This window comes from Bos taurus, chromosome 7 (assembly GCF_002263795.3).
Source record: "Bos taurus isolate L1 Dominette 01449 registration number 42190680 breed Hereford chromosome 7, ARS-UCD2.0, whole genome shotgun sequence".
In the NCBI taxonomy this organism is placed as follows: domain Eukaryota; kingdom Metazoa; phylum Chordata; class Mammalia; order Artiodactyla; family Bovidae; genus Bos; species Bos taurus.
Genome location: NC_037334.1, coordinates 81,293,296 through 81,318,628, shown reverse-complemented (window position 1 = coordinate 81,318,628; position 25,333 = coordinate 81,293,296). Strand labels below are relative to the sequence as shown.

Genomic DNA, 25,333 nt, shown 5'->3' with positions numbered 1-25,333 from the left:
TTTTCATCTATATTTACTTGACATGCTTTTCCCACATCTATTGTAATCCTACCAGTAACTCTTCAAGTTGATATTATTCCCACTTAACAGGAGAGAGAACCCAAGACTCGCCAAGACTACACAGACAGTAAAGCAATGGGACCTCATTTGGAACCCAGGTCTGTCAGGCTCTAAATTTCCACACTCTTGTACTTTAAGACATAGTCTCATGAGGAAGTGAGACTTCCTCTTGCGGAAGTGATTATCAATTACTCTTGAGGAACTGATTATCAAATTGTACCTCCCACTCTTGATCTTTACTTGGTAGCCCTTCTTATTCTGGGAAACAGCACTCCCTGGTGAGAAGCTGGGAGAAGCAGCTATGTAAGTAGACTCCTTCCTGCCTTCCCTGTCTGATCAGGGCCCACTGATGTCAACCTACATCTCTTGTTACTTCCTGTCTCCCACATCCCTAGTCCAACCTTCTCCACTCTCCCTCCTTTCCTGGAATGCACAGCTGTGCACCTGGTCAACTCTACTGTCAGGGTGACACTCCCTTCTCCAAGGAGTTCCAGTTCCTGGGTTGCAGGGCTCAGGCCTTAGGGACACCTTGCTTTACGGAAAGAACTGGCAAGATGGGCTTCCTATTATATTCAGCATTATTAATACCATTTACTTCCTAATTTGGAATAGGTAGAAATTCATCCCTTAAATGTCTAAATCTCACTATGATTAACAGCCCATAACAGACAATTTAATACCACTAAAGTGAAACAATGGAAATAGTGTCAGACTTTATTTTTGGGGGCTCTAAAATCACTGCAGATGGTGACTGCAGGCATGAAATTAAAAGACGCTTACTCCTTGGAAGGAAAGTTATGACCAACCTAGATAGCATATTCAAAAGCAGAGACATTACTTTGCCAACAAAGGTTCGTCTAGTCAAGGCTATGGTTTTTCCAGTGGTCATGTATGGACGTGAGAGTTGGACTGTAAAGAAGGCTGAGTGCCGAAGAATTGATGCTTTTGAACTGTGGTGTTGGAGAAGACTCTTGAGAGCCCCTTGGACTGCAAGGAGATCCAACCAGTCCATTCTGAAGATCAGCCCTGGGATTTCTTTGGAAGGAATGATGCTAAAACTGAAACTCCAGTACTTTGGCCACCTCATGCAAAGAGTTGACTCATTGGAAAAGACTCTGATGCTGGGAGGGATTGGGGGCAGGAGGAGAAGGGGACAGCGGAGGATGAGATGGCTGGATGGCATCACTGACTCGATGGACGTGAGTCTGAGTGAACTCTGGGAGTTGGTGATGGACAGGGAAGCCTGGCGTGCTACGATTCATGGGGTTGCAAAGAGTCGGACACAACTGAGCGACTGAACTGAACTGAACTGAACTGAAAGTGAAACAACTCTAGGCTTATGTGTTATATTCACATAGATGCCAGAAGGATGCATCCTAGTTAATGTTATCGTTAGAAAACACTTCATGAGAAGAGAAACACTTCACAATTTTCTTGCATCAGTATCTGTAGATATAAGTACAAAGTTTTCAGCAAGAATAATGCCTAACCTTTGCTGCTCTTTCAAATGTTTCTCTCCACTATTTTCTACATCACCTGACATTCCAGGTGAATGAATAGAGGAATGAATGAATGAATTCCAATTCCATTAACTTTTTTTCTGCATCTATCTGATTCCGGTACTGTGCTAGGTATTTTCATTTGATCCTATGCCCATAGGTATTATTATCTACATATTACCTATACAATACACCATAGGTATTATTATCTACATTTTATGGATGAAAAAAAAGTGACTTGCCTAACACAACACAGCTACTCTAGGACTCAAAGGCAAGTTGTTTGACTCCAAGCTTAGTGCTTTCCCAATATACCATATTCCTTTACCTCAGAGTCCACAAAGGATTGTCCATAAAGTTTGCTAGTCTTCAAAATATTAAATTAATTAAGTTAATTGATTGATTAATATTAATTGATCCTAGAGAAAAATAATGTTCTGGAAAAAAGAAAAGTGCCTTTCTCTGCAGTGTTGAAGGCAGTGACCTTAGCGTCAGATGGCCAGCATTCTATCACAGGCAGAATTATTCCTCCTGGCCAAACAACTCTAAAGACAGACTTTAAGAAATGATGCTGGCTTTGAAGAGTTGGTTATGTGAACAGAAGGGTGAATACAGACACCAATAATGAAGTTACCCAAACAAACAAAAGAAAGGCATGCCTTATTCTACCAGGTAGAAAAGTGTAGACTTTCTGTCACGGTTCTGTTTACCTAGGTCCTGTGAAGTCATAGACCGTGTAAGTGAAGATGATCAGATATATTATATCACTTGTCCTGTGGTGAATAATGACAAACCCAAAGACTTGGTAGTACTTGTTTCACGAAGAAGGCCGCTCGAAGATGGGTGAGTATTTGTAACTCAAGTGTTATAGCAAGGTCTTATAGTATAAAGTAGAAAGTAAAAGTTGATACGAAAATAAGGAAGTCAATGGAATAATCATTTCTGGTCTTGAATGATGTTCATATAAATTTTTTTCTAGATGAGGCTTTACTTATCATTAAAAAAAAACTATTTAAGTGCCAGCCATGTGCAAAGCACCATGGAGGACTCCTAAAGCAGTTCCCTTTCCTTTTATTCTGTGCACATGTAAAACTGATATTTAGCCAAGCTTTGAAGCGTTCCATTACTGCTAAAAATGCAAAGAGAGCCAAATAAAACACTAGGAGTTGGTTTTGGTTCAGAATTTACAAAGGCTCTACTGTGCTACACACCCAAAATGGCTAGCTTTCAATCAGTGTGTCTGTTCAGGCTTCTCCATGGGCACTGGACTTCTCAGAGAATAAGCTCTAAGGAGAAGGGTCCCAAGAGTAAGTGTTCAGAGGGATAAGAAATGGAAGCTTCCAGGGTGGTTATGGTTTACCTCTAGAACTGGTCAGCATTATTGCTGATGTCAAAACAGGCCTATAGAAAAATCCCGCCCACATAGGATTAATACACATAGATGTTCAGTGTATTATCATCTGCTATGGCAAAAGATATTAGAAATAAACTGAAGCTTTCTCTTATAAATTATAGTAGAACCACACTATACCAGAATACTATGAAAGTGAAAGTGAAATCGCTCAGTCGTGTCCGATTCTTTGCAACCCATGGACTGTAGCCCACCAAGCTCCTCTGTCCATGGGATTCTCCAGGCAACAATATTGGAGTGGGTTGCCATTTCCTTCTCCAGGGGATCTTCCCGACCCAGGGATCGAACCCAGGTCTCCCACATTGCAGGCAGACGCTTTAACCTCTGTGCCACCAGGGAAGACCCAGAATACTATACCAGCATTAAAAAGGATGAAGTAGTTATGCTGCTGCTGCTGCTAAGTCACTTCAGTCGTGTCCAACCCTGTGCGACCCCACAGACAGCAGCCCACCAGGCTCCCCCATCCCTGGGATTCTCCAGGCAAGAACACTGGAGTAGGTTGCCATTTCCTTCTCCAGTGCATGAAAGTGGAAAGTGAAAGTGAAGTCGCTCAATTGTGTCCAACTCTTAGCGACCCCATGGACTGCAGCCTACCAGGCTCCACCATCCATGGGATTTTCCAGGCAACAGTACTGGAGTAGGGTGAAGTAGTTATAGAGGTATTGATACAGGAAACACCTCTAAAGATTTATCACTACATGAAAAATCAAATTATAGACCAATATTTGTAAAATGGTTATATTTATGAATATAAACATATGAATATGAAAATATGAAAAACATTCATATTTGAAAATATGAATATGCCCATTTGCTTACATAAATGTTATTTATAAAAAGATCTGGAGGGTCACAGTAAAATGTTAATTTTATTGGTGGTCCTCTTGGTTAAGGTAGACTGAAGGATGACTTCTGTTTTCTAATGTACAGGGTTCCTATTGTTTGAAGGTTCTTTAATACAATGGTATTATTTTTTCCATTAAAATAGTGGACAAGACTGAAATAACAACCCATTAGAGCATACACACACACAAGTTTGGAGTCTGACTACAGCTCTGCAGAGTTATGCAAAGCATACGTAATTTTTAGGCAGAAAATATCTATGGCCCTTATTACTATTTCCTATACTTGAATTTAGCCATAGAGAATGTTTTTTATGCATATCACTCATGTAAAATATCTGGGTCTTCATAGTTTTACTTCTATATAAACGAGTTGCATTAACTGTAGGAATTTACTTTTCTTCACCATTTGCTGTTTCATTCACTGTTCTTCGTTTCTCTCAAGAGCTTGGAAAATGTCCTTTTGTCTTTCAGTCACACTTACGTGGTGGCAGTGAGGTCGGTTATTCTGCCGTCAGTCCCACCTTCTCCACAGTATGTCAGAAGTGAAATCGAATGTGCTGGATTTCTTATCCATGCTACTGACAGCAGTTCGTGTACCGTAAGTTCGATGAAATGTGCACATTAATTTTCTCCTACAGATGCAGAGAAACCGTTTACCTGGATTTGCTAAATTAACTGTAATTCTGTAATGTGTATCCACCCACACCCACCAGGGAATCCTCAGGTCACCCTTTCAGATCCATTTCCAAGGGACTGGGGTCATAGCCTCCCCTACACCAAAAAGACTGTTATGCTTGCTTGAAAAAGCTCCAATGAATAAGAAATTAAAATTGTTTTGTTTCACTTTGTTTTCTTGAAACAGGTATCTTACTTTAACCAGATTTCTGCTAGCATCCTTCCTTACTTTGCTGGAAACCTTGGTGGCTGGTCAAAATCTATCGAAGAGACAGCAGCCTCCTGTATACAGTTCATAGAGAGTGCTACTGATGATGGGCTGATAAGCATACTTTAAATCATCTGTCATTTTATTTCCCACTTGCAATTCCAAACTCCCTTAGTCCTGACACTTGACAAGTTTCTCAGCCACAAATAATTTCGTATCAGTCTAAGAATAATGCAGTTGTGAAGAGGTTAAAAAACAAAATGCGTCCCAAGTCAAATACCAGTGATTTGGGTTAACATTAAAAGAGCTTTAAGACTCTGTTTTAGATCATCTGTGGCTCTGCTACCTTCCAGGGGCACAGGCAATGGAAAATTTCTCATAATCAATATTGTGTGTTCTATAAAATGGTGAAAGTTTGGTTAAAACAATCAAAACATTTTTAGGCTAGAGGGGTGAAACATATTCTGTTTGAAATTTTATAAAATGTTATAAAACCCAAAATGATACGTTGGCTAGGTGATTAGTAGTATGGGGTTGTTCCATGTACAGCAGGTATGAGTGTGTCAGAAGCACCTGACAAGATGTATTACATGTTTTAGAGCTTTAAATTAGGAAGACATTAAAACATAATGGAATCCAATCAATTTTAGTAATAGGAACTACTTTCCTGGTGTCATTTAACATATATCAAGGTAGCTGACCCATTTAGTATCTATTGCTATATACACTCACAAAGTACCTGCAAAATGTGATATTGTAGAGAAGAATGACCTGAGCTCTTCTTTCATAATCATTACATTAGAACTTTATTCCCTAGACTTTACATTTATTATTTTACTCTGTGATTTGTCTTGACTCATAAGACAAACCAGCATACATCAAGTTAACCTCCTCTACGGGACAACTTCTAAAATTTGAAGGGATTCTACATTAGAGTTTAGAGCACTTAAGAGATTAGATACATCTTGCTTTAGTTTGTCAAATCTTTACCTCTGTCCAGACCTGGTTTTAATTATTTTTATTAATCTGTGCCAACAGGTTTTCATTTATATGAATTTTGGACTATGTCCCAATCTTATGAATTAACATTTAAATACAATAAGAAGAGTGGACAGGCAGATTTAAATGCTTATACATTACATTCCAAAAGCAGATTTTTTAGAATATTTTTAGATTTTAAAAAATGTTTAAAAATGAGTAGTAAAGAGGGCTACAGTACACTAAAGTTTTGTATGCTAAAATTTCAGCCCTCTTCTACAACTGAAATGTTTTTAACTTTTGTCTTTCATACATCTCTGAATTTGTATTTTTTTTTTTTTTGAAACTTTTTTCTGAATCAAAGATGAGAGTAACTTTGGCTGGATTACTTTTAGATACAAAGATGTTGCCCACTCTAACTTATAACACAGGCACAGTCCATACCAGCACTGTCTAATATGGTAGCCACTAACCACATGAGACCATTTAAATTCATTAAATTTTCAAATAAAATTTAAACATCAGCTACACTAGCCTCATTTTAATATTATTAGTCACATGACATTATCAGGTCATCATGGCCTAATCCGAACTGCTCACTTTCAGACTACTGGACTAAAGATTCTTTAAGAGGGCATGACACTGGAAAAGACAGCAATGCATTCAGGCTTTACCTAGGGGATCTCAAAAAGTTTAAAATCTATTGCCTGAAACCATGACACAACTGACTAAGGCATTACTATTGTAAAATTCAACAATAGCCCTTATGTTTATATTTCCTTTTTTAATGGAAATTTGATTGGTCTTTCACTCATTCAATAAATATTAAGAACCTACTCTGTATGAGACACTTTTGGGCACTGTGGGTTCACCAAGTAACAGAAGGCTACTGATCACATCATAATAAAGTACATAAATAATATAGGATATTTGGTGGCTCAGATGATAAAGAATCTGCCCGAAATGCAGGAAACCTGGGTTTGATCCCTGGGCTGGGAAGAAGCCCTGGAGAAGGGAATGGCAAACCACTCCAGTATTCTTGCCTGGAGAATTCCATGGACAAAGGAGCCTGGTGGTCCATGGGATCACAAAGAGTCAGACACGACTGAGCAACTAACACTTTCACTTTACTTTTCAGGAGATAAGTGTTAAATGGAAAAATAAAGCAGGGTAAATGATGTGCATGCTGGGGAGGTGTTGGAGGTGGCATATTTTAAACAGGGTGGTCACTTGCCAGAAGCAGCAGGAAAATGCTTCTACAGCTTCTGGCCTCCCTCCCCTGGGGCTGAGAGGCCAGCGCATGCGGCTCAGTGCAGAGGCCAGGGTTCCCCAGCCCCACTGAGTGTGTCCTTTGCAGGTGGGGCTGCAGAGCCTCCCCAACCCTCCTTACCTCTGCCACCCTCACTCCAGCTGGGCCAGGGCTGGAGGGGCCTGGTGAGGGCTTCCAGGAGTTGCCCTCATACCTGAGAATGCAGGAATGTGGACTAGGGGGTCAGAAGTCTGAAGCTTCCAATCTACTCCTTACGGACACTGCAAGTTAAAGATGTAAAATTTAATAACATTTTTCTGGCCATGAGACATGACTTTTAAACAACAAGGAGGTGTGTGGGGGGTGGGTGTTTCACATTGAAAGATAGTTAATATTCTATATAATGAATACAGAAATATACACATCCAGGATTTGGGCTTTGGTTATTGATGGCCTGATAGATTATTTAGGAATAATAAAGAAAACATTAAGAAAAAAATAAAAATTAAAAAAAAATAGGGTGGTCAGAGTAGGCTCTTCTGCGGGACATTTGAGTGAAGATCTGGAGGCAGAGAGGGACTGACCCATGAGGATTTCTGGATGTAGCATGTTTCCTATAGAATGACTGGCCCATGCAAAGTCTTTGAGATGGGAATGTTTCTGGCATATTCCAGGGAAAGCAGATGCTGGAGAGGCTGGAATAGAGCGAAATGTAATTAAAAACAGATGACTTGAGTACAATCTTCCTCGGCTTTCTTTGGTGCCTTGGCTTTAAGCAAACATGATTGATCCAAGGGTAAGCAGTGAAGCTGGTTCATCAGCAGCCATCCTCAAGCCCCTGGAGACTTAAGGACAGAGGGAACATAAAAATGTAGTCAGACTTACTTTCTCCTTTGGAGTGCTAAAATATCCTCCAGGAACACTTGAGATTTCATGCCCTTCTTGATGGTAAGGGTTTTCAAGTGCTTCTAACAGGACTGAAAGTTTTTTGATTAAGAAAGGAAACTCTTCCCTATTAGTTCTTCCTGGTTTTAATGCAATGGAGTTTCTGATCTATATTCAGTTTTTCTATCATATTTTTAAAGAATTCTAGAGGAAAAAAATGTGAAAACTGATCTGTATACTTTAGAATATATCTACCCTTATATGCAAATACCACTGCTGCTGCTGCTGAGTCGCTTCAGTCATGTCCCACTCTTCCTGACCCCATGGACTGCAGCCCACCAGGCTCCTCCGTCCATGGGATTTTCCAGGCAAGAGTACCGGAGTGGGGTGCCATTGCCTTCTTCGGCAAATACCACCAGGAAATAATGAATAATTTTAATAAACATCACTCATTATCAGAGAAATGCAAATCAAAACCACTATGAGGTACCATTTCATGCCAGTCAGAATGGCTGCGATCCAAAAGTCTACAAGCAATAAATGCTGGAGAGGGTGTGGAGAAAAGGTAACTCTCTTGCACTGTCGGTGGGAATGCAAACTAGTACAGCCACTATGGAGAACAGTGTAGAGATTCCTTAAAAAACTGGAAATAGAACTGCCTTATGATCCAGCAATCCCACTGCTGGGCATACACACTGAGGAAACCAGAAGGGAAAGACACGAGTACCCCAATGTTCATCGCAGCACTGTTTTATAATAGCCAGGACATGGAAGCAACCTAGATGCCCATCAGCAGATGAATGGATAAGAAAGCTGTGGTACATATACACAATGGAGTATTACTCAGCCATTAAAAAGAATACATTTGAATCAGTTCTAATGAGATGGATTAAACTGGAACCTATTATACAGAGTGAAGTAAGCCAGAAAGAAAAACACCAATACAGTATACTAACGCATATATATGGAATTTAGAAAGATGATAACAATAACCCTGTGTACGAGACAGCAAAAGAGACACTGATGTATAGATCAGTCTTATGGACTCTGTGGGAGAGGGAGAGGGTGGGAAGATTTGGGAGAATGGCATTGAAACATGTATAATATCATGTATGAAACGAGTCGCCAGTCCAGGTTTGATGCACGATACTGGATGCTTGGGGCTGGTGCACTGGGATGACCCAGAGGGAGGGTATGGGGAGGGAGGAGGGAGGAGGGTTCAGGATGGGGAACACAGGTATACCTGTGGCGGATTCATTTTGATACTTGGCAAAACTAATACAATATTGTAAAGTTTAAAAATAAAATAAAATTTTAAAAAAAATCTAAAGAAATCCAGTGTATTCTTATATATACCCACCATGTGGTTTTATTCATATTTTTTATTGCAAATTTCAAACCTTGGAAATTTTTATTGGTCTGTTTGTAGGAGTAGTTTTGAAAATATGTGTTGAAAATGTGTATGTTAAGGAATAACTTTAATAGTTTGGAATAAATTATTAAGATGTAAACTATGAAGTTTGCTCATGATTCATTTTGCCCATTTGAAAGTAGTTTAACTACTGGATCAGACAATTCACCATGGGCCCAGAGGAGTCCTGCATGTTCTCGCTCAGTGTGCCAAACTGCAAGACTTATCTACTGGCAATATGCTAGTCCCACAGGCAATTCAGTAGGTCATGGTGACCACAGCCTGACTTCAGCGTACGGCTCACTCTCAGGGTGCAGAAGACTGGCTTGTGTGCTGTGTGCTACAATTTTTGCCAGTTGCTCAGAGTGCTGGCCCCGTGTTCATCAGCTGTGACACAAACCCACCATGTCCACAGCATCCAGCTGGGCCCATCACGTCACACTGGGGACTAAGGGAAAATGGAAGCAACACAAATAAGCTGACACTCATGATACGCTGTTTGCTGTGTCATGAGTGATAATGTCCTTTGTCCCTGAACCAGGATTCTCATGCCTTCTATTGACATCCATGGAACTGTAACAGACTAGATTAATCTCAGACCCTTCATAATTCTTGATAGTAACCCACCTCCAAAAGTCAGAAAAGTGAAAGTTGTTCAATCGTGCCTGATTCTTTGCCACCCCATGGACTACACAGTCCATGGAATTCTCCAGGCCAGAATACTGGAGTGGGTTGCCTTTCCCTTCTCCAGGGAATCTTCCCAACCGAGGGACAGAACCCAGGTCTCCCACATTGCAGGCGGATTCTTTACCAGCTGAGCCACAAGGGAAGCCCAAAAGTCAGAAAAATATTATAAAATGCCTCTCTCATTGTACACTCGCAAGTATATAAGGTACCATATACAAATTGCACATTTGATGCCATTTTTCCCTTCCTCATTTTGTGACATTTTTAGGGACACTTGAAAACAGGTTCAAAATTATATTTCTATCATTCCCACAGCTCATTATCCCTCTCTATGTCCCCCCCTCTTTCCTTATCTGGCTTAGAGTCCGTGGTTATCATTAATCTCACTCCCTGTACCTTTTCCTTTCATTTGGCTTATCTGGCAAATTCAAAACTGTGGTTGAATTAAAGTATTTGTAAAACCTCAACCCTGCACTGAGCACCTGAAAACTGTGGACTGGTCTCACTTGAGATCTATGACCACGAATTTCAAAAGGGCTCTGATAACCCGACTACGTTTCCTATAAGCTTGCTGTTTCACACTGCCCTCCCTTCCTTCAAGTTTTTCGTGTGTCTTGCTCTTTTGCAGTTAATAAACTTTAGAAAATACTTCACTGAGTATAATACAAACTCTTAGCCAGGAGCCATCTCATTTCCCCCTCTGTGCACCTTCCATTCTTTGCCATCCTTCCTATCATAATAAATGAAACATCTCTACCCCCAGTCAATCCTAAAGGAAATCAACCCTGAATATTCACTGGATGGACTGATGCTGAAGCTAAGCTCCAATATTTTGGCCACCTGATGGCCACCTGACTCTGATGCTGGGCAAGATTGAAGGCAGGAGGAGAAGGGGATGACAGAGGATGAGATGGTTGCATGGCATCACTGACTCAATGGACATGAGGTTGAACAAACTTGGGAAGATGATGAAGGACAGGGAAGCCTGGCATGCTGCAGTCCATGGGGTCACGAAGAGTCAGACATGACTCAGCAACCGAACAACAACCACCCCTAGCAAAGAACTCTTTCTCTAACCTTCTCCAAGGCTTCACTCCTTCAATTCTCTTTTTTCTCTATTTCGGAAGTCTTTCCTAGATTATTATCATAACCACTATTATATCTTATCTTAAAGCAAACAACACTTCATCTGATCCTACTTCCTAAAGGCCACCCATCTTTACTCCAATTATCTATAAATGTGGCCTTCACACCCTTTTTTCATTCAATGAATCATACTTCTCCCTCCACTACTCTGCAGACCTCTCTCATTGCCACAACTAATGGCAACAACAAAACTGACTAGTTCCTTCTTTTTGCAACATTTTCTCTGCCTTCCATGATGTCACTCTTGGATTTCCTCCTACATCACACTTTTAAAGCCTCCTCTTGTGGTTCTTCCTCCTCCACCAGACACCCAGGGCTCCATCTTGGTCTCTTCTCCTCTATCTCTATTCCTCATTGAGTCCACCCAGTCGCTGGGTCTTAAAAGGTAGCTACTTGCCAATAACTCCCAAATCTACGTCTTAAGCCCTAAACTCTCCTGAACTCCACATCTGTATATCTAACTACTTAGTTGACATTTCCACTAAGATAATAGTCATCTCAAAATCAACGCTTCCAGAACAGATCCCTTAATTCTGCCACCTTTCCCTTCATAAATCCTTCCTTCAGGAAATCTTATCAACTCTATGTGAAAAATATAATCAGAACCTGATTCCTTCTAATCAACTCTATAACCCTAATTCAAAACAGCGTCTTCTATCATCTGAAATATAACCTGTTTCTATTCCTATTCCTCCCTTCGCTCTTAACTCAGCAATCAGATTGTGTCACATTTCCTTTCAAACCTGTAAAAAATTTTGCATATCACAGAGTAAAAGCCAAAGATTTATAACACTCTGGGGTATGATATGGTATATTCAATTATTTTTCAAAAATATTCACTCCCTTGCCACCATCCCCAGCTCTGCCAATGGAGTGCACTATTCCACCTCTTCATCAACAGACATGATGTGATCAAAGTCTTGAAGATGTTTTTGCAAGTGGACCTGCCCTCTTACATCTTTGTCATGAGAAAAACAGGTCAGGACTAGTCTGCTGGTCCCAGGAAAAGGAAGAGAGATACAAGCAATAGAGCTGCTTCATCTGAGCCTAGTTTAGATCAGCTGACCCCAAACCAGGCTTCTTATGGATATAAGCAAGCCCCACTGAGATTAGCAGAGCTGTCCAGTTAAGCCCAGCCTAGAAATTAAAAGACACTTACTCCTTGGAAGGAAAATTATGACCAACCCAGACAGCATATTCAAAAGCAGAGACATTACTTTGCTAACAAAGGCCCAGCTAGTCAAGGCTATGGTTTTTCCAGTGGTCATGTATGGATGTGAAAGTTGGACTATAAAGAAAGCTGAGCGCAGAAGAATTGATGCTTTTGAACTGTGGTGTTAGAAAAGACTCTTGAGAGTCCTGTGGACTGCAAGGAGATCCAACCAGTCCATCCTAAAGGAGATCAGTCCTAGGTGTTCATTGGAAGGACTGATGTTGAAGCTGAAAACTCCAATACTTTGGTCACCTGACACGAAGAGCTGACTTATTTGAAAAGACCCTGATGCTGGGAAAGATTGAGGGCAGGAGAAGGGGACAACAGAGGACAAGATGGTTGGATGGCATCACTGACTCGATGGACATGGGTTTGGGTCGACTCCGGGAGTTAGTGATGGACAGAGAGGCCCAGCGTGCTGCAGTTCAGGGTTCGCAGAGTTGGACACGACTAAGCAACTGAACTGAACTGAGATCTGACTCACAGGCATGAGCTAAATAAGGACTGTTACCATACGCTTCTGATTTTGGTGGTTATGTGGCAGAAACTGGTAGTTTGTAAGATGTGACCCCTGTTAACTGTCTGATCTTTACTACCTTATCCCCAACTCTCTTCCAACCACACTGGCCTCTTTGCTAGTTTTCAACTACACCAAGCAGGCTCCTTCCTCAGTATCATTGCCCTTACTTAATATCTCACATCAAGATATCCAAGGCTTCTAATACTTCCCTGTATACCTATGTACCAATGGAATATTACAGATGAACCTTGAAAACATTATGCTAAGTGAAGGAAGTCAGTCAAAAAGATCACATCTTCTGACCCTCAAATATGGCAAGCTCACAGCTTTGACTATTTTCTGTCCCTAAGCATTCTTTTTCCTTATCTTCATAACAGATTCCCTCTTGTCATCCAGATGTCAGCTTAAAAGCCTTCCCCTCAGAGGCCTTCCCTTGATTTTCCAATCTAAAGTAGCTATCCAGCCACATGTCATCTCTCTGTTAAGTCTAATTCTGTCACATATTCATTTAATTCATTCGTTCCTTCAACAAGGGTGAATGCTTTGTATGCACCAAGCACTTCTGAGTAAGACTCAAAATTCCTGCCCTCATGTAACCTATAATCCAGCAGAGAGGGGACAAATAGTGTTAGGCAGGGACTTACATTATGGAGAAAATTTAGAGTAAGAGAATGAAAAGTTATTGGGATGAGGAAAAAGCTGTTTCCTATAAGGCTAGTCATAAGACTCTTTACTATGCAGACTGCCAAGGAGAGGCCTAAAGAAAGTCAGAGAGGGTCAAATCTGGGGTGTGGTGAGGGAATGTCAAGAAAAGAATAACTTGAGATTCGAGCCTGTAGGCTTGGAATATAATTGTACTAAATAAAATGGAGACAAGAAAGGAAATTTGCTCATTTTTCCCCTCAGCGGAAGTGATTCAATTTAAAGCTACTCTGAGGTGTTAGTACAACATCCAATTAAGAGTGTCCAGCAGGCAGGTGAGCACACAGAATTGAAACCAAGGATCTTAGGACTAGATGGAGACTCAGGAGTCAGTCCTAGAGAAGTGAAAGACAAGCTTGTAAAAAGAGATGACATTTCCAAAGGACTAGAAGGAAGAAGAGTACTAACGACTAAGTCTTAGGGAATTCAACAAAATATTTATAAAATGTTATAAACGTTGACATTCTGATATTATTTTTACTGATAGTTCTGATATATATTTTTTGTGCCTAAGTCTGCCTTCCATTCTTCAGCCTCAGCAGAATGCATGTGGCCTTATCTGTCTTATTCACTGCCACAGTCTCAAGTGCCTGAAAGAGTACCAAAAATGTAGTAGGTCCTTGTCCTTGGGAAATCTACAATGAAAAAGTAAATGTGTGCCTTCCTCGTTCAGCATTTGTCGTTAAGAAAATAACCAACAGTAAGCAACCTGAAATCTCTCAGGACATCAGAATTTCCATCTCTGGTGAGTTCCTTCAACAAAGCGTCCACACACTTTTCCAACCTTACACTGGGCACCTGAAATGTATTTCTAGTTTCACTGTAGATAGATCCTTAAAATGGAAACAAAGTAACCACAAGGAAAACAAAAACGGACATCCCTGCATTGAAGACTATATAAAAAGCATCGGACTTAGCTTGCAGCTGATGGGTTTTTTACTTTCCAGAGCCTTTTGCTCCAGATAGGATAGGTGAGATAAATCTGGGCATGTTCAGGCTGAAGGACTAGGACAGCACTATCCTTTTCCAGCTGCATGGCTTGTGCTATTCCTTTAAAATGACACTTCCTTAAGCTTTGGTATGCTGAGCCAAATTGGGTTATGTTTTCCTCTGTTGCTGAAAAAAAAAAAAAGAACAGCTCTTATTAAGATTAGAAATATTGAGATGTACAGACATTAAAACAGAAAAGTGTTCCTTATTTGGTAAATATTTTGCTTTTGAAAACATCAGTAACTAATCACAGCTGTTTCCTTTTGTTACAAATGCATCCAATCAGGTAAAATTCCAAATGAAACACACAATCCAACGAAGTCATTCCATTATACAGTACAATGGGAGCCTTAAGCCTTGTGAAATGTATGTATTAAGTATGCATGTATTCATCAAATCAAACAAAGAAGCTAATGGGTCTCTGATTAGTGTTCTAACTCTATTATGATGATGCCTGAATCTCACCCTGACTCATCTAAAACATGTGAACAAAATGCTATTAAGGTTGATAGACAGTCTGTTACACGCCATCATCATTCTGGTTAAATACCCCAAACTGAATTTTGGCTGGAATCTCTCTCTTGAAAACCAGGGGCAAAGAAAGAGCTGCTATTAAGCTGAGGTACTCTTCTATTTTAACCTCAATAATTTGTAAATCTTTATGCCAAAACTAAAACAAACATTAATCGAAATTAATCTCATTCAGGATTCATAAAAGATCATGTTTCCAAAGAGATTGTTACATGGACATTACCAAGGCTCATTCAATCCAAAATTAGGTATTCATAAAACTAGGTAAATAGCAAATGAATTTTTATTTACTATTTTAAAAATACATTTTGTGGCAATTATAAATAAATTTCTAACATAATGATAAATTGATACTTTGAACCAACAACAGGACCACAAATTCACTTCCAAATGCAAAGCAGTTACCCTATGTTTAGGGATAGTTCATATTAATGCATAATTTTGTTTTTAAGAAAAAAATGATTGTTACAATCAGGTATATAATCACTTAGTTACACCTAAGTTCTATAGGTCAAAAATATATTCTTTTAGAAAATCCATTTTAAACATCTTACACTTTTTTCAGTGATCTTCTCCAAACAATGGGAGACAATGGGAGAAGTGCCCCTTGATGGACACTGGTTTGATCACACCTAAATTATACTGATATCTATAATACAGGCCTCCAAGGGACAGTCTAGCTCCAACTTGTAAAGCAGGCCCAGTTCAGAATGTTGAACAAACAACAGTACTAATCATCAAAAATTAACAACTTTAGGTATCTTTGTTTTGGGTTTCTGTGGTTTAGGCACATCCAAAATTTCTTCATAGTCTGCACTCATTCCCTTTGCCCAGCGACCAACTGTGACCACTCGATCTGTAAAGACACAGAAACCTCAAAATGTAAGAAAGACAGTGATCAAATACACCCACCTAGATTGACTGGTACTGGTTTAGCAAAGGAACTAGTTTTGACATGAATAATCACAAAGAAGAATCCATCACTAAAGCGAAGTGAGCAATTCTGTAATTGATTATAACCCTTGATTTCAGAGTACAAGGGCAATTTGTCATCCCAATTAGGGAAATGCAGCAACTGCTTTGCAATGCACAAGTTGATGAGAAAGCTCTTTCATTCTTTCCCAGAGTTCATCATTATAGAGTCAATGAATTCCAAGAGACCGTAAACAGCAAGACTTATGAAGCATCAGTTTTAAATGCACAAGATTCCACCTGTGAAATTATACAACATCTGCTTGTCAGTCTTGTCATTTGGGAAGTGGCAATCCTCCCAGGAAGGAGAATTCAAATTCCACTTCTCATTTCAATCTCACTGCCTACAATGTAGTAAAGACTATCTTCTTCTAGACAAGAGTCTAAACAAGAACTCTTGGTTTTCAAATTCAAATGCTAGGGGTAGGAAGTAAGAATGGGCAGACTTATTTGTTTAGTTCTATGACCATTTGATATAGAAAGAAATGTGCTTTTTCTCCAAGAAGCACTACTGGGCTATCCTACTGTCTTGCCTCCTTTCACACACAGATTGTCATCATTCTAATCTAGGCAAACTAATCTAACAATGGTCTCCACATCCCCCAATATCTGTCTTAGGTTTGTTGAACATTTATGAAGTTTTAGATGACCAACGGTAGTTATTTGTCAGGAAAAAAATATAAACTGGCCAGATACTATGTGGATTACACAATTTGAATATTTCTGGAAGTTTTTGCAACCAACTTGGAATCCTTCTGACTTCAGAACATACATGAGGATTCTCAATCATAACAATACTGCAACTTTTTCTATTCAATTTCTTAGTAAATTAATATTTTTAAATAACATAATTGGCTGTTATTATTAAACACATAAGTTAGCAAACACAAATATTTATGAATAAGATGCTTTATAAAATCAGGGTCCTCCGGGGCTTACTGATCATTTTTTTTCCCACCTGAGAACAGCTGCTAATGTTTACTTAGTACTGCTGATAAAGAAATGATGAAGTCATTACTGAAACAGGAAACCAGACAGTCTTAAAACCAGTTGTACCTCAGGGAGTTGTTAATAACAAAATTCAACAAAAACACAGAGGAATATTCAATCTCACCCCTTCTAAAGGAGGCCCAGAGATCTCACCTGAGTTCTGACTTTCGGGACAATCTTTCTTCATATGTTCCACAGAGCCACACAGTCTGCAGCCACCACCTATAAAAAAAACAAAGTCACTGAAAACCTCTGATACTTAAGTAGGGCATTTAATGTCTCTAAGCACTTTCATATTTTGTTTGGTCCTCATAACCTTGTTAGCTGCAAAGGTAGCTGAATAGGAACGACTTATTCCTATTAATAAGTCTATTCTCCATTCCTCTTAACCTCATAGAGCACTAAACTGTATCAACCCACCATTTCTTGTCCCTGACCTTCAAAGGAGATGTGGGAAAGTGAGAAATGACAAAAGGTACTTGTTCTCAGGAGTGTCCAGGAGCCACTGCATGGAAGCCTAGGTCTTAACCACAGTTAGAAAGGCATGGGCTCGTGAACTATGAAAAATTTGTGTGCAGATGCATTTTTTGAGGAGAATGCCCACAGTTTTTAATCAGATTCTTTAGTGATCAATGCCCCATCCCCCTAAAAAAGGATACAGACCACTGCCCTGCTATACAGGTCAGATGGGCGTGAGTAGTTACAAAAGGAATGAAATTAACTTTTATATCAGTGCCTTTATCTGCCAGGCATCCTAACTCTAGTAAAAATGCCTATTTGCCTACTTTAAGCAACATCCCAGGACTGTGAGTTACAATACAGTCCTAAAATGAGTTTTTCTAAAAGGAATCTTTCACTGAATAGTCAAACACTATTGCTTAATGGTCAAGCATTATCATGATCATGCTCATAATATCAAATGACTTCTCAAAAAATGACCCTAACAGGGTATAAACTTGGATTAACTCATACTTTTCTGTGACTTACTCCCCTTGCCACACTTTTTATATCTGGTCATTTTGGTTCGCCATACAAAGGCATTTTTGCTCACTAGCCATATTATATGGCCTGTTTATTAAGTTCAAAACTGAAAGACACTTTTGAGTATCTTTCAGGTCCAAGACTCTTTACTGCTGTAGATGCCACAGTGAAACAGAGGAGGCACTTTAATAATTACTCTAATCCTCATAACTCTTCAAGGTAAAATATCATAATTCATCAAATCTAAGACACCACTGATTATAAGATATATCATTCATTCCTTTCTGGGGAAAAAAAAAACTGCCTATTATGTAACACCCACCAATAGTAAGATACATTGAGTTCAGATATATTAAAATGTAAAAAAAAAAAAAAAAACATGCATCTTAGAATTAGTGAAATAAAATTTTCTCATCTCCATTTCACAGGTGAGGAAACTGAGATGAGAAAAGTTAAATACCTTGGCCAAAGTCCCACAGTTAGTGAGTGGTAGTGCTGAGACTATAACTAGTGTTAACTCCAAAGTTAAGCTTTTTCACTGGACTTCTGCAAGGGAATCCAGGATATGACACTAGAAGTGTCTAGAACCTAATGGTACCAGCATCACATTAATAAATGACTCACATTAACAGATGCCAACCTCCTCCTTAAAGCTTTAAATATCACAGACTTTATTGTGGGCACCTTAAGACATTAGCTGAGCCAAAGGTAAGAATGTTACATGGTCCATGCCAGACAATAAACTAAGGAAAACATTCAGAAAAAAAAAAAATCCAGAATGGTGAGTACCAACCCTTCTACCCAAAATATTACACTATACTGAGATTAAATTCACCACACTATTTTTTAAATCTTATATTAGTTTAAGAAATAATCTTTTTGCTTGTTAGGTTTAAAAGTAGATATTTATAACATATTCTCACAAATGATACTGAAGTACATATAGTTTGAAATATAGAGGTCAGCTTTTTCTGATTTGACATATCAACTTAAATTACACCAAGTCTAGTACATAGACTGTGTGCTCAGTTGCTCAGTTGTGTCCGACTCTTTGAGACCCCATGGACTGTAGCCTGCCAGCTCCTCTGTTCATGGGGATTCTCCAGGCAAGAATACTGGAGTGGGTTGTAATTTCCTTCTCCAGGGGATCTTCCCAGCCCAAGCATCAAACCCCGTTTCCCACATCTCCTTTACTGCAGGTGGATTCTTTACCTCTAAGCCACCATAGGATAATGCTTGATAAAAATAATGAAATTCTAGAGATTTTGCCACTTATTCAGGAATTTAAAAACTGTTTAAATGTAAATTAAATCACAACTGCATGATAACTCACCACCATTTTCAACATACAAGAGTAACAGTACTCACCATCAGCATAGAGTCCTTTGGGATTATCAGGACAAGATCTGGACAGATGCCCCATTTCCCCACAAACAAAACATTTTGCAAAAGGAAATTCACCTGTAATGATCAACAGTTCCTGTTTAGTTATATACATGTATGGATGTGCGTGTATATATATCAACATAGATAGATACAGATACCTATCTGTATCTATCTATATATATATAGTGTAATTCATATTACTTTAAAACACTCTGAGAAGAAAACATATTTGTTGTTACGTAATTTAAAGTTTAATCACATTTGATTTCAAACTATTAAGTAACACACTCATAACAAACCCTGTCAGCAATGAAAAAACCAGTTGGTTACTTACTGGCCACTTTGGTCATTAACCAAATAAAAAAACTGATAGGAAAAAAACAACAACATACCAAGAGCTGGGTCTACTTTAGCCTTGCACTTGGTTATTTCGTGCTCTGTGGATCCACACCTGTAACATATTCCAGTGCCCATTTCTTGATTCTCAAGGGCAGCAGGGCAATCTGCAATCCCATGGCCAGGCTGTCTACAATGGAAACATACCTGAGAAAACAAAAAGTGAGTTTCCACACTGCAACACGACACTGGCTTTATTAATTCTAGTCATCAAAAAAACCATCCCATTTTAAAGCTGTCTAGTTCTGTTTTTTGAACTCTCCGTATTTCATCTGTAGAAAAAAGTGTTTCACATTCTCCTAAACTGTAAGAAACGTCATTTTCAAAGGGTTTCATTGCTTTTGAAAACCCTCTATTCATAAATCTATCAGTCTAGGAGACAAAGTTATAAATCTTTGCAGGAGGTAATTGCTTAAAAGAATTAAGCAAATATGGACTCATTACATTTCATTTCATTAATGGGGATGTCTGTATCTTAAACTGAGTTTTCTGGAGGAGACCCAGGCAATAAGCATAAAAATTATCACTCAAAATTAATACCTTCACTTTTTAAAGTTCACGTCATAGAATGAATTTGGGTCAAGTGATTCCATTTAAGTTGTGATTCAAATCATAAGATATATTTCACACCAAAAATTATACTTTATAATTTTTATATCTTTTACATGTTCCTTAATATTTATAAACAGAGGTTTCATCTTAAAATATATGCACATTTTAAAGGTATTATTCTAAGGTGAATTATTTGGCTCCAGCATAACATTGAACAATGATTTTGATGCTTTAAATAATACCTAGCAATTTGGAGGATTTTTTTGCTGCAATAAATAAAATTATCAGTCATAATCGAAGATGGTAGATATTTAAGACATTTTATTTAAACTGGAAAAAGTTTTTGGATAAAACAGTTCATCATTTTTTAATTAACAATTAAGAACTGATGCTTAGTCTGAGATACTAAGAAAAGTAAGAAAATGAATTGAAAGGTCTCAACAAGCCTTATAGTATTAAAGCCTATGCTTTATTATAAAGAATTCCTTTTTTGTTTTGAAAAACAATGTCTTTCCCCTTAATTAAAAACATAAATATTCCCTTAAAGTCATAATACTAAACTTTTTCAAAAAGTATGCAATTAATCACACTGCCTATGTCAAAGAAATTATCTTTAAATTAAAAAAAAAAATTTATTTATTTATTTGGTTGCGCTGGGTCTTAACTGCAGCTGTTGAGATCTTCGATCTTCCTTGCAGCCTGCAGAATCTTTAGTTGGGTGGGGCACGTGGGATGCAATTCCCTGACCACGGATCAAACCTTGAACCTGGGGCCCCCTGCAATGACGCATAGAGTCTTAACCACTGGACACCAGAAAAGTCCTAAAATTATCTTAAAATTATCTTCATGTTAAATTAACTTGACTTTAAAATATTTTAAAATAACTGCACAATTTAAACAAGACTATCTTGATCCAAATAGAAATGATTCTCTTTTCTATCCCAATTTATTCATAAGGAATATTTTATCAGTATTAGCTTAAAAAAGAATCTTACAAAAGACTCTCCAAATATGATACTGCATAAAAATAACCCTGCAAATAGAAACCACATTTATGGAAGCTGCAACATTTCAAGTCTACATTGTTGCAAACAATGCTCTACATTTAGTAAGTCTATTAAAAAATAAAAATGTAAAATAGCAACAAGTGTTGATTCTCATGTATTACCCTGCTAGAAGAATCTCTTGCTAGAGAAGGGAAAGAATTATACCAGTATTTCATTTCCTGGGTTTGAAACACCTTAAAATCTAGGTGTTGGGAATGCAGAAATTAAAATATATATATATATGCACACTCATGTTTTCTACCCAAAATATGGAGATAATGCCATCTTTGTGTATTGTGATAATTCATCAGTACATCAAGTATGTAGCATATAAGAGCATATAAACAGAAATCCTAGAGTTACTGCTAGCCCTCACAAAGATGCCATCTAAGACTAGCATACAGCCACAATCACACTCTGCTAAAATATGTATATGAGCATATGAGTAAGTTTCCCACCATACAACATGATGTGAGAGAAGTGATAATCTTACCATTGCATTTTTCTTTGCTGCTTGTCTTTTTAATCGTCTTCCTTCCCGGCGACTGTCTTTCTTTAAAGCAACTTCAATTTCTTCCCTTACTTTCTGACTGTCTGTTGCTATCACCTCACCATTGTGAAGCATCTGTGAGTTTTGTCTTAAATATTCCATGAATCCATTCACATCTTCATTTAAATACTCCTTTTTCTTTTTATTCTTTCTGTGTTTTGCTTGGGGGGCATCATTTTTAAGGGACAGCCTATTGGCTTCAAGTTGTTTACTCTTTGGAAGATTTTGGCTTTGTCCCTCAGAGGACCCCTTCTTCAAGTCCTCCCATGATGTTGCAGGAAAGGGTCGTTTGTTCTGTGTGGTAGTGACTCGTGCCCACCTGGTCATAGCTTCATTAGAGGTGTATCAATCTTTAAGACAAGCATAGTCATCATTTCAAAGAAAAAAATGAAACTAAAGATATATGCTATATCACTATATCAATGATACCCATATGTTGAGTGTTAATTATTAGAAGACTTTTTAACTTAAAAACTTAGAGATCTATATATTTAATTCTATAACATGCTGCATAGACAGACCTGCAATGTAAATCTAGCCCTTGCCAGAGAAGATACCACTCCAGTTAAAAAGAAAAAAAAAGCAACTATTAAAAAAAAAAAAAAAAAAACACACACAGATATAAATACTTGCTTCAATGGAAAACAACTCAGCAAAAAACCAAATTACTTCCAAAATGAAATCACATGGTAATAGTAAATTAAGTTACTTTTCCCAAATTTTGCAGTTTTCTTAGTTTATTTGCCTATCTCCAAGTCCCAGGTCTACTTTCTTCCAATCTTTTTGCACCATCTGCCATTTCATCACAAATAATTTGTACAGCAAATTAGTAAGTATACACAAATCTTGTCCTTAAGCATGAAGTTGTCATTACAACTCCTTCCGGAAGATTGATAAGCAAAACATACTCGTTTACAGTCACATGATAATACCGAGTCTACCTCGTTTTTTAAATTTTAATTAGAGGATAATTACTTTACAATGTTGTGATGGTTTTTGCCATATATCAAAATGAATGGGCCATAGGTACACATATGTCCCTTCCCTCTTGAACCCCCTTTTCACCCCCTCTCTCCCCTCTAGGTTGTCACAGAGTACCGGCTTTGGGTTCCCTGCTTCATACAGCAAGCTTTCACTGGTTATTTACTTTACATACGGTAAAGTATATGTTTAAATGCTATTCTCTCAAATCATCCCACCTTCTTCTTCCCCTACTGTGTCCAAAAGTCTGTTTCTTGTCTCTACTGTTTCTTGTCTATACTCTGATTACTCCTGTAATCAGAGTATAATCTACTTCCAATTTAAGTGACTTAGCAGCAGCAGCAACCCAGCTGTTTCACATCGTTTCCGACTATTAGCACGCTCCCTTCTAGGGCAGCATCCCCTGCACTAACCAGTGTTAAAACCTCAGCTTTGGCCACAACATCCTTTCAACACAAACGGTGGGGAGGAGCCAATAAACAGGCGTGGGACTCTGCACGCCACTTTACACCACGCGCGCACACTCGTCGCCGCAGATCCTGTGGCAGTCACGGTGGGGAATGGGGCCGTTCAAGGGGAGATGGATGATCCTTCTCCTGAGAACAAGGAACTGGGGGAGCTCTGAGTATCCAGTCGGTCGCGTCCATTCCGCCCGACCGGCCCCAGTGAGGCTGGACGCTCCGGCCCAAGCGGCTACTCAACTACAGCTGAAACGGATCCCCGCGCTCCCCCGGGCCCGCCGCGAAGCGCGGTGCTTCAGCTTCACCTGGCGCTGGGGGCCCTCGCTGCCAGTTCCTGCGCCCTCCCGCCGGGCCCCAGGGAACGGGCCTTACTCCCCCAACGCGCAGCTTCTTACCAGGAAAGGATCCTCCAGAGCAGCGGAGTTAGCAGGCCAGAAAAAACCCGTCCCCCTGCGGCGGAGACGGCGACACCAGGGACCGGAAGCACGTCGTCCCTGCAGTGCGTCACTTCCGGCGAGCAATTGGCTTACTAGCAGTCGTGTCCCTGTCCGGCGCTGCGGTGCACCTCAGCTCTGGGAAAGGTGGCTAATTAGTAAATGTGGAGGGCGCAGTGTTTGAAGGGCACGCGCTGGGCGCGGGGGACGCGAAGATGAAGAGTGTACGATCTGTGCTGTGCAGAACGCAAGGCATAATGGGGGGAGACGAATGAGAGGATCCTTGGCGATGGGAAAGGCCCAAAAGGCTTCCCTAAGAAATGGTCTTTGTACTGGACCTCATCGTAAAATTAGGCAAACATTTCTTGGAATTGGTAGCGGGAGGGACTTACATTTTCATTTGTTGCTGTTATTCAGTCGCTTAGTCGTGTCTGACTCTGCTACCCTGTGTACTACAGCAGGCCAGGCGTCCCTGTCCTTCGCTATCTCCGGGAGTTTGCTCAAACTCATGACCATTGAGTAGGTGATGCCATCCAACCATCTCATCCTCTGTCGTCCCTTTCTCCTCCTGCCTTCAATCTTTCCCAGCATCAGGGTCTTTTCCAGTGAGTCAGCTCCTGGCATCAGGTGGCCAAAGTATTGAAGCTTCAGCTTTAGCACTAGTCCTTCCAGTGAATATTCAGGGTTGATTCCCTTTAACTAAGATTTAGGATTCAGTGGTTAGAGCTCCTTGCAGTCCAAGGGACTCTCAAGAGGCTTCTCCAACACCACAGTTCAAAAGCATCAGTTCTTCAGTGCTCAGCCTTTTTTATTGTCCAGTTCTCACAGTACATGACTACTGGAAAAATCATAGCTTTGATTATACAGATCTTTGTAGGCAAAGTATTGTCTCTGCCTGTTAATATGCTGTCTAGGTTTGTCATAACTTTTCTTCCAAGGAGCAAATGTCTTGTCATTTCATGGCTTCAGTCACCATCTGCAGTCATTTTGGAGCCCAAGAAAATAAAATCTATCACTGTTTCCATTGTTTCTCCATCAATTTGCCATGAAGTGATGGGACCAGATGCTGTGATCTTTGTTTTTTGAAAGTTGTATTTTAAACCAGCTTTTTCACTCTCCTGCTTCACCATCAAGAGGCTCTTTAATTACTCTCTGCTTTCTGCCATAAGAGTGGTATCATCTCCATATCTGAGGTTATTAATATTTCTCCTGGCAATCTTGATTCCAGCTTGTGCTTCATCTAGCCGGGTATCTTGGATGAGGTACTCTGAATATAAATTAAATAAGCAGGGTGATAGAGAAGTACGTGACCTTTGGCATGTCTGGCCTCTCCCACACCTTGAGTATTCCCAACCTCCAGGAGTGGGCCCTTGGCAGCCATGTTTATATCGTGTGACTAACTCCTCACAGCTGATTGGGCCAGGACCAGGCACCTGTGATCGAAAGTGGTCCAATCTGAGACTTGTGCCTGAAATCAGGACATGCAGTCGCAGGACATTACATTTTCCTAAGCAGCAGTAAAGTAAAACTATTAGCACGGTGGGAATGGATCACTGTAATGAAAATATGAAAAG

General features: G+C 39.4%; 2 protein-coding genes across 2 annotated transcripts in view; one reads left to right on the top strand and one right to left on the bottom strand.

Moving 5' to 3' along the window:
* ACOT12 (acyl-CoA thioesterase 12) overlaps positions 1-4,827 on the top strand; it is a 40,254-nt gene extending 35,427 nt beyond the window's left edge. Inside the window, exons 13-15 of the mRNA NM_001192607.3 lie at positions 2,274-2,402; positions 4,287-4,413; positions 4,678-4,827. Coding sequence (NP_001179536.2) covers positions 2,274-2,402; positions 4,287-4,413; positions 4,678-4,827 — 406 coding nt within the window. The remainder of the gene's footprint in view (positions 1-2,273; positions 2,403-4,286; positions 4,414-4,677) is intronic.
* Positions 4,828-15,275: 10,448 nt separating this feature from the next.
* Positions 15,276-23,782, bottom strand: ZCCHC9 (zinc finger CCHC-type containing 9). Its single transcript, NM_001101055.2, is given in 6 exon segments — positions 15,276-15,866; positions 17,126-17,194; positions 19,322-19,414; positions 19,732-19,882; positions 21,827-22,233; positions 23,721-23,782. Coding segments are annotated over 5 exon segments (816 nt in total). The 5' UTR covers positions 22,211-22,233; positions 23,721-23,782; the 3' UTR covers positions 15,276-15,747.
* Positions 23,783-25,333: the final 1,551 nt, after the last annotated feature.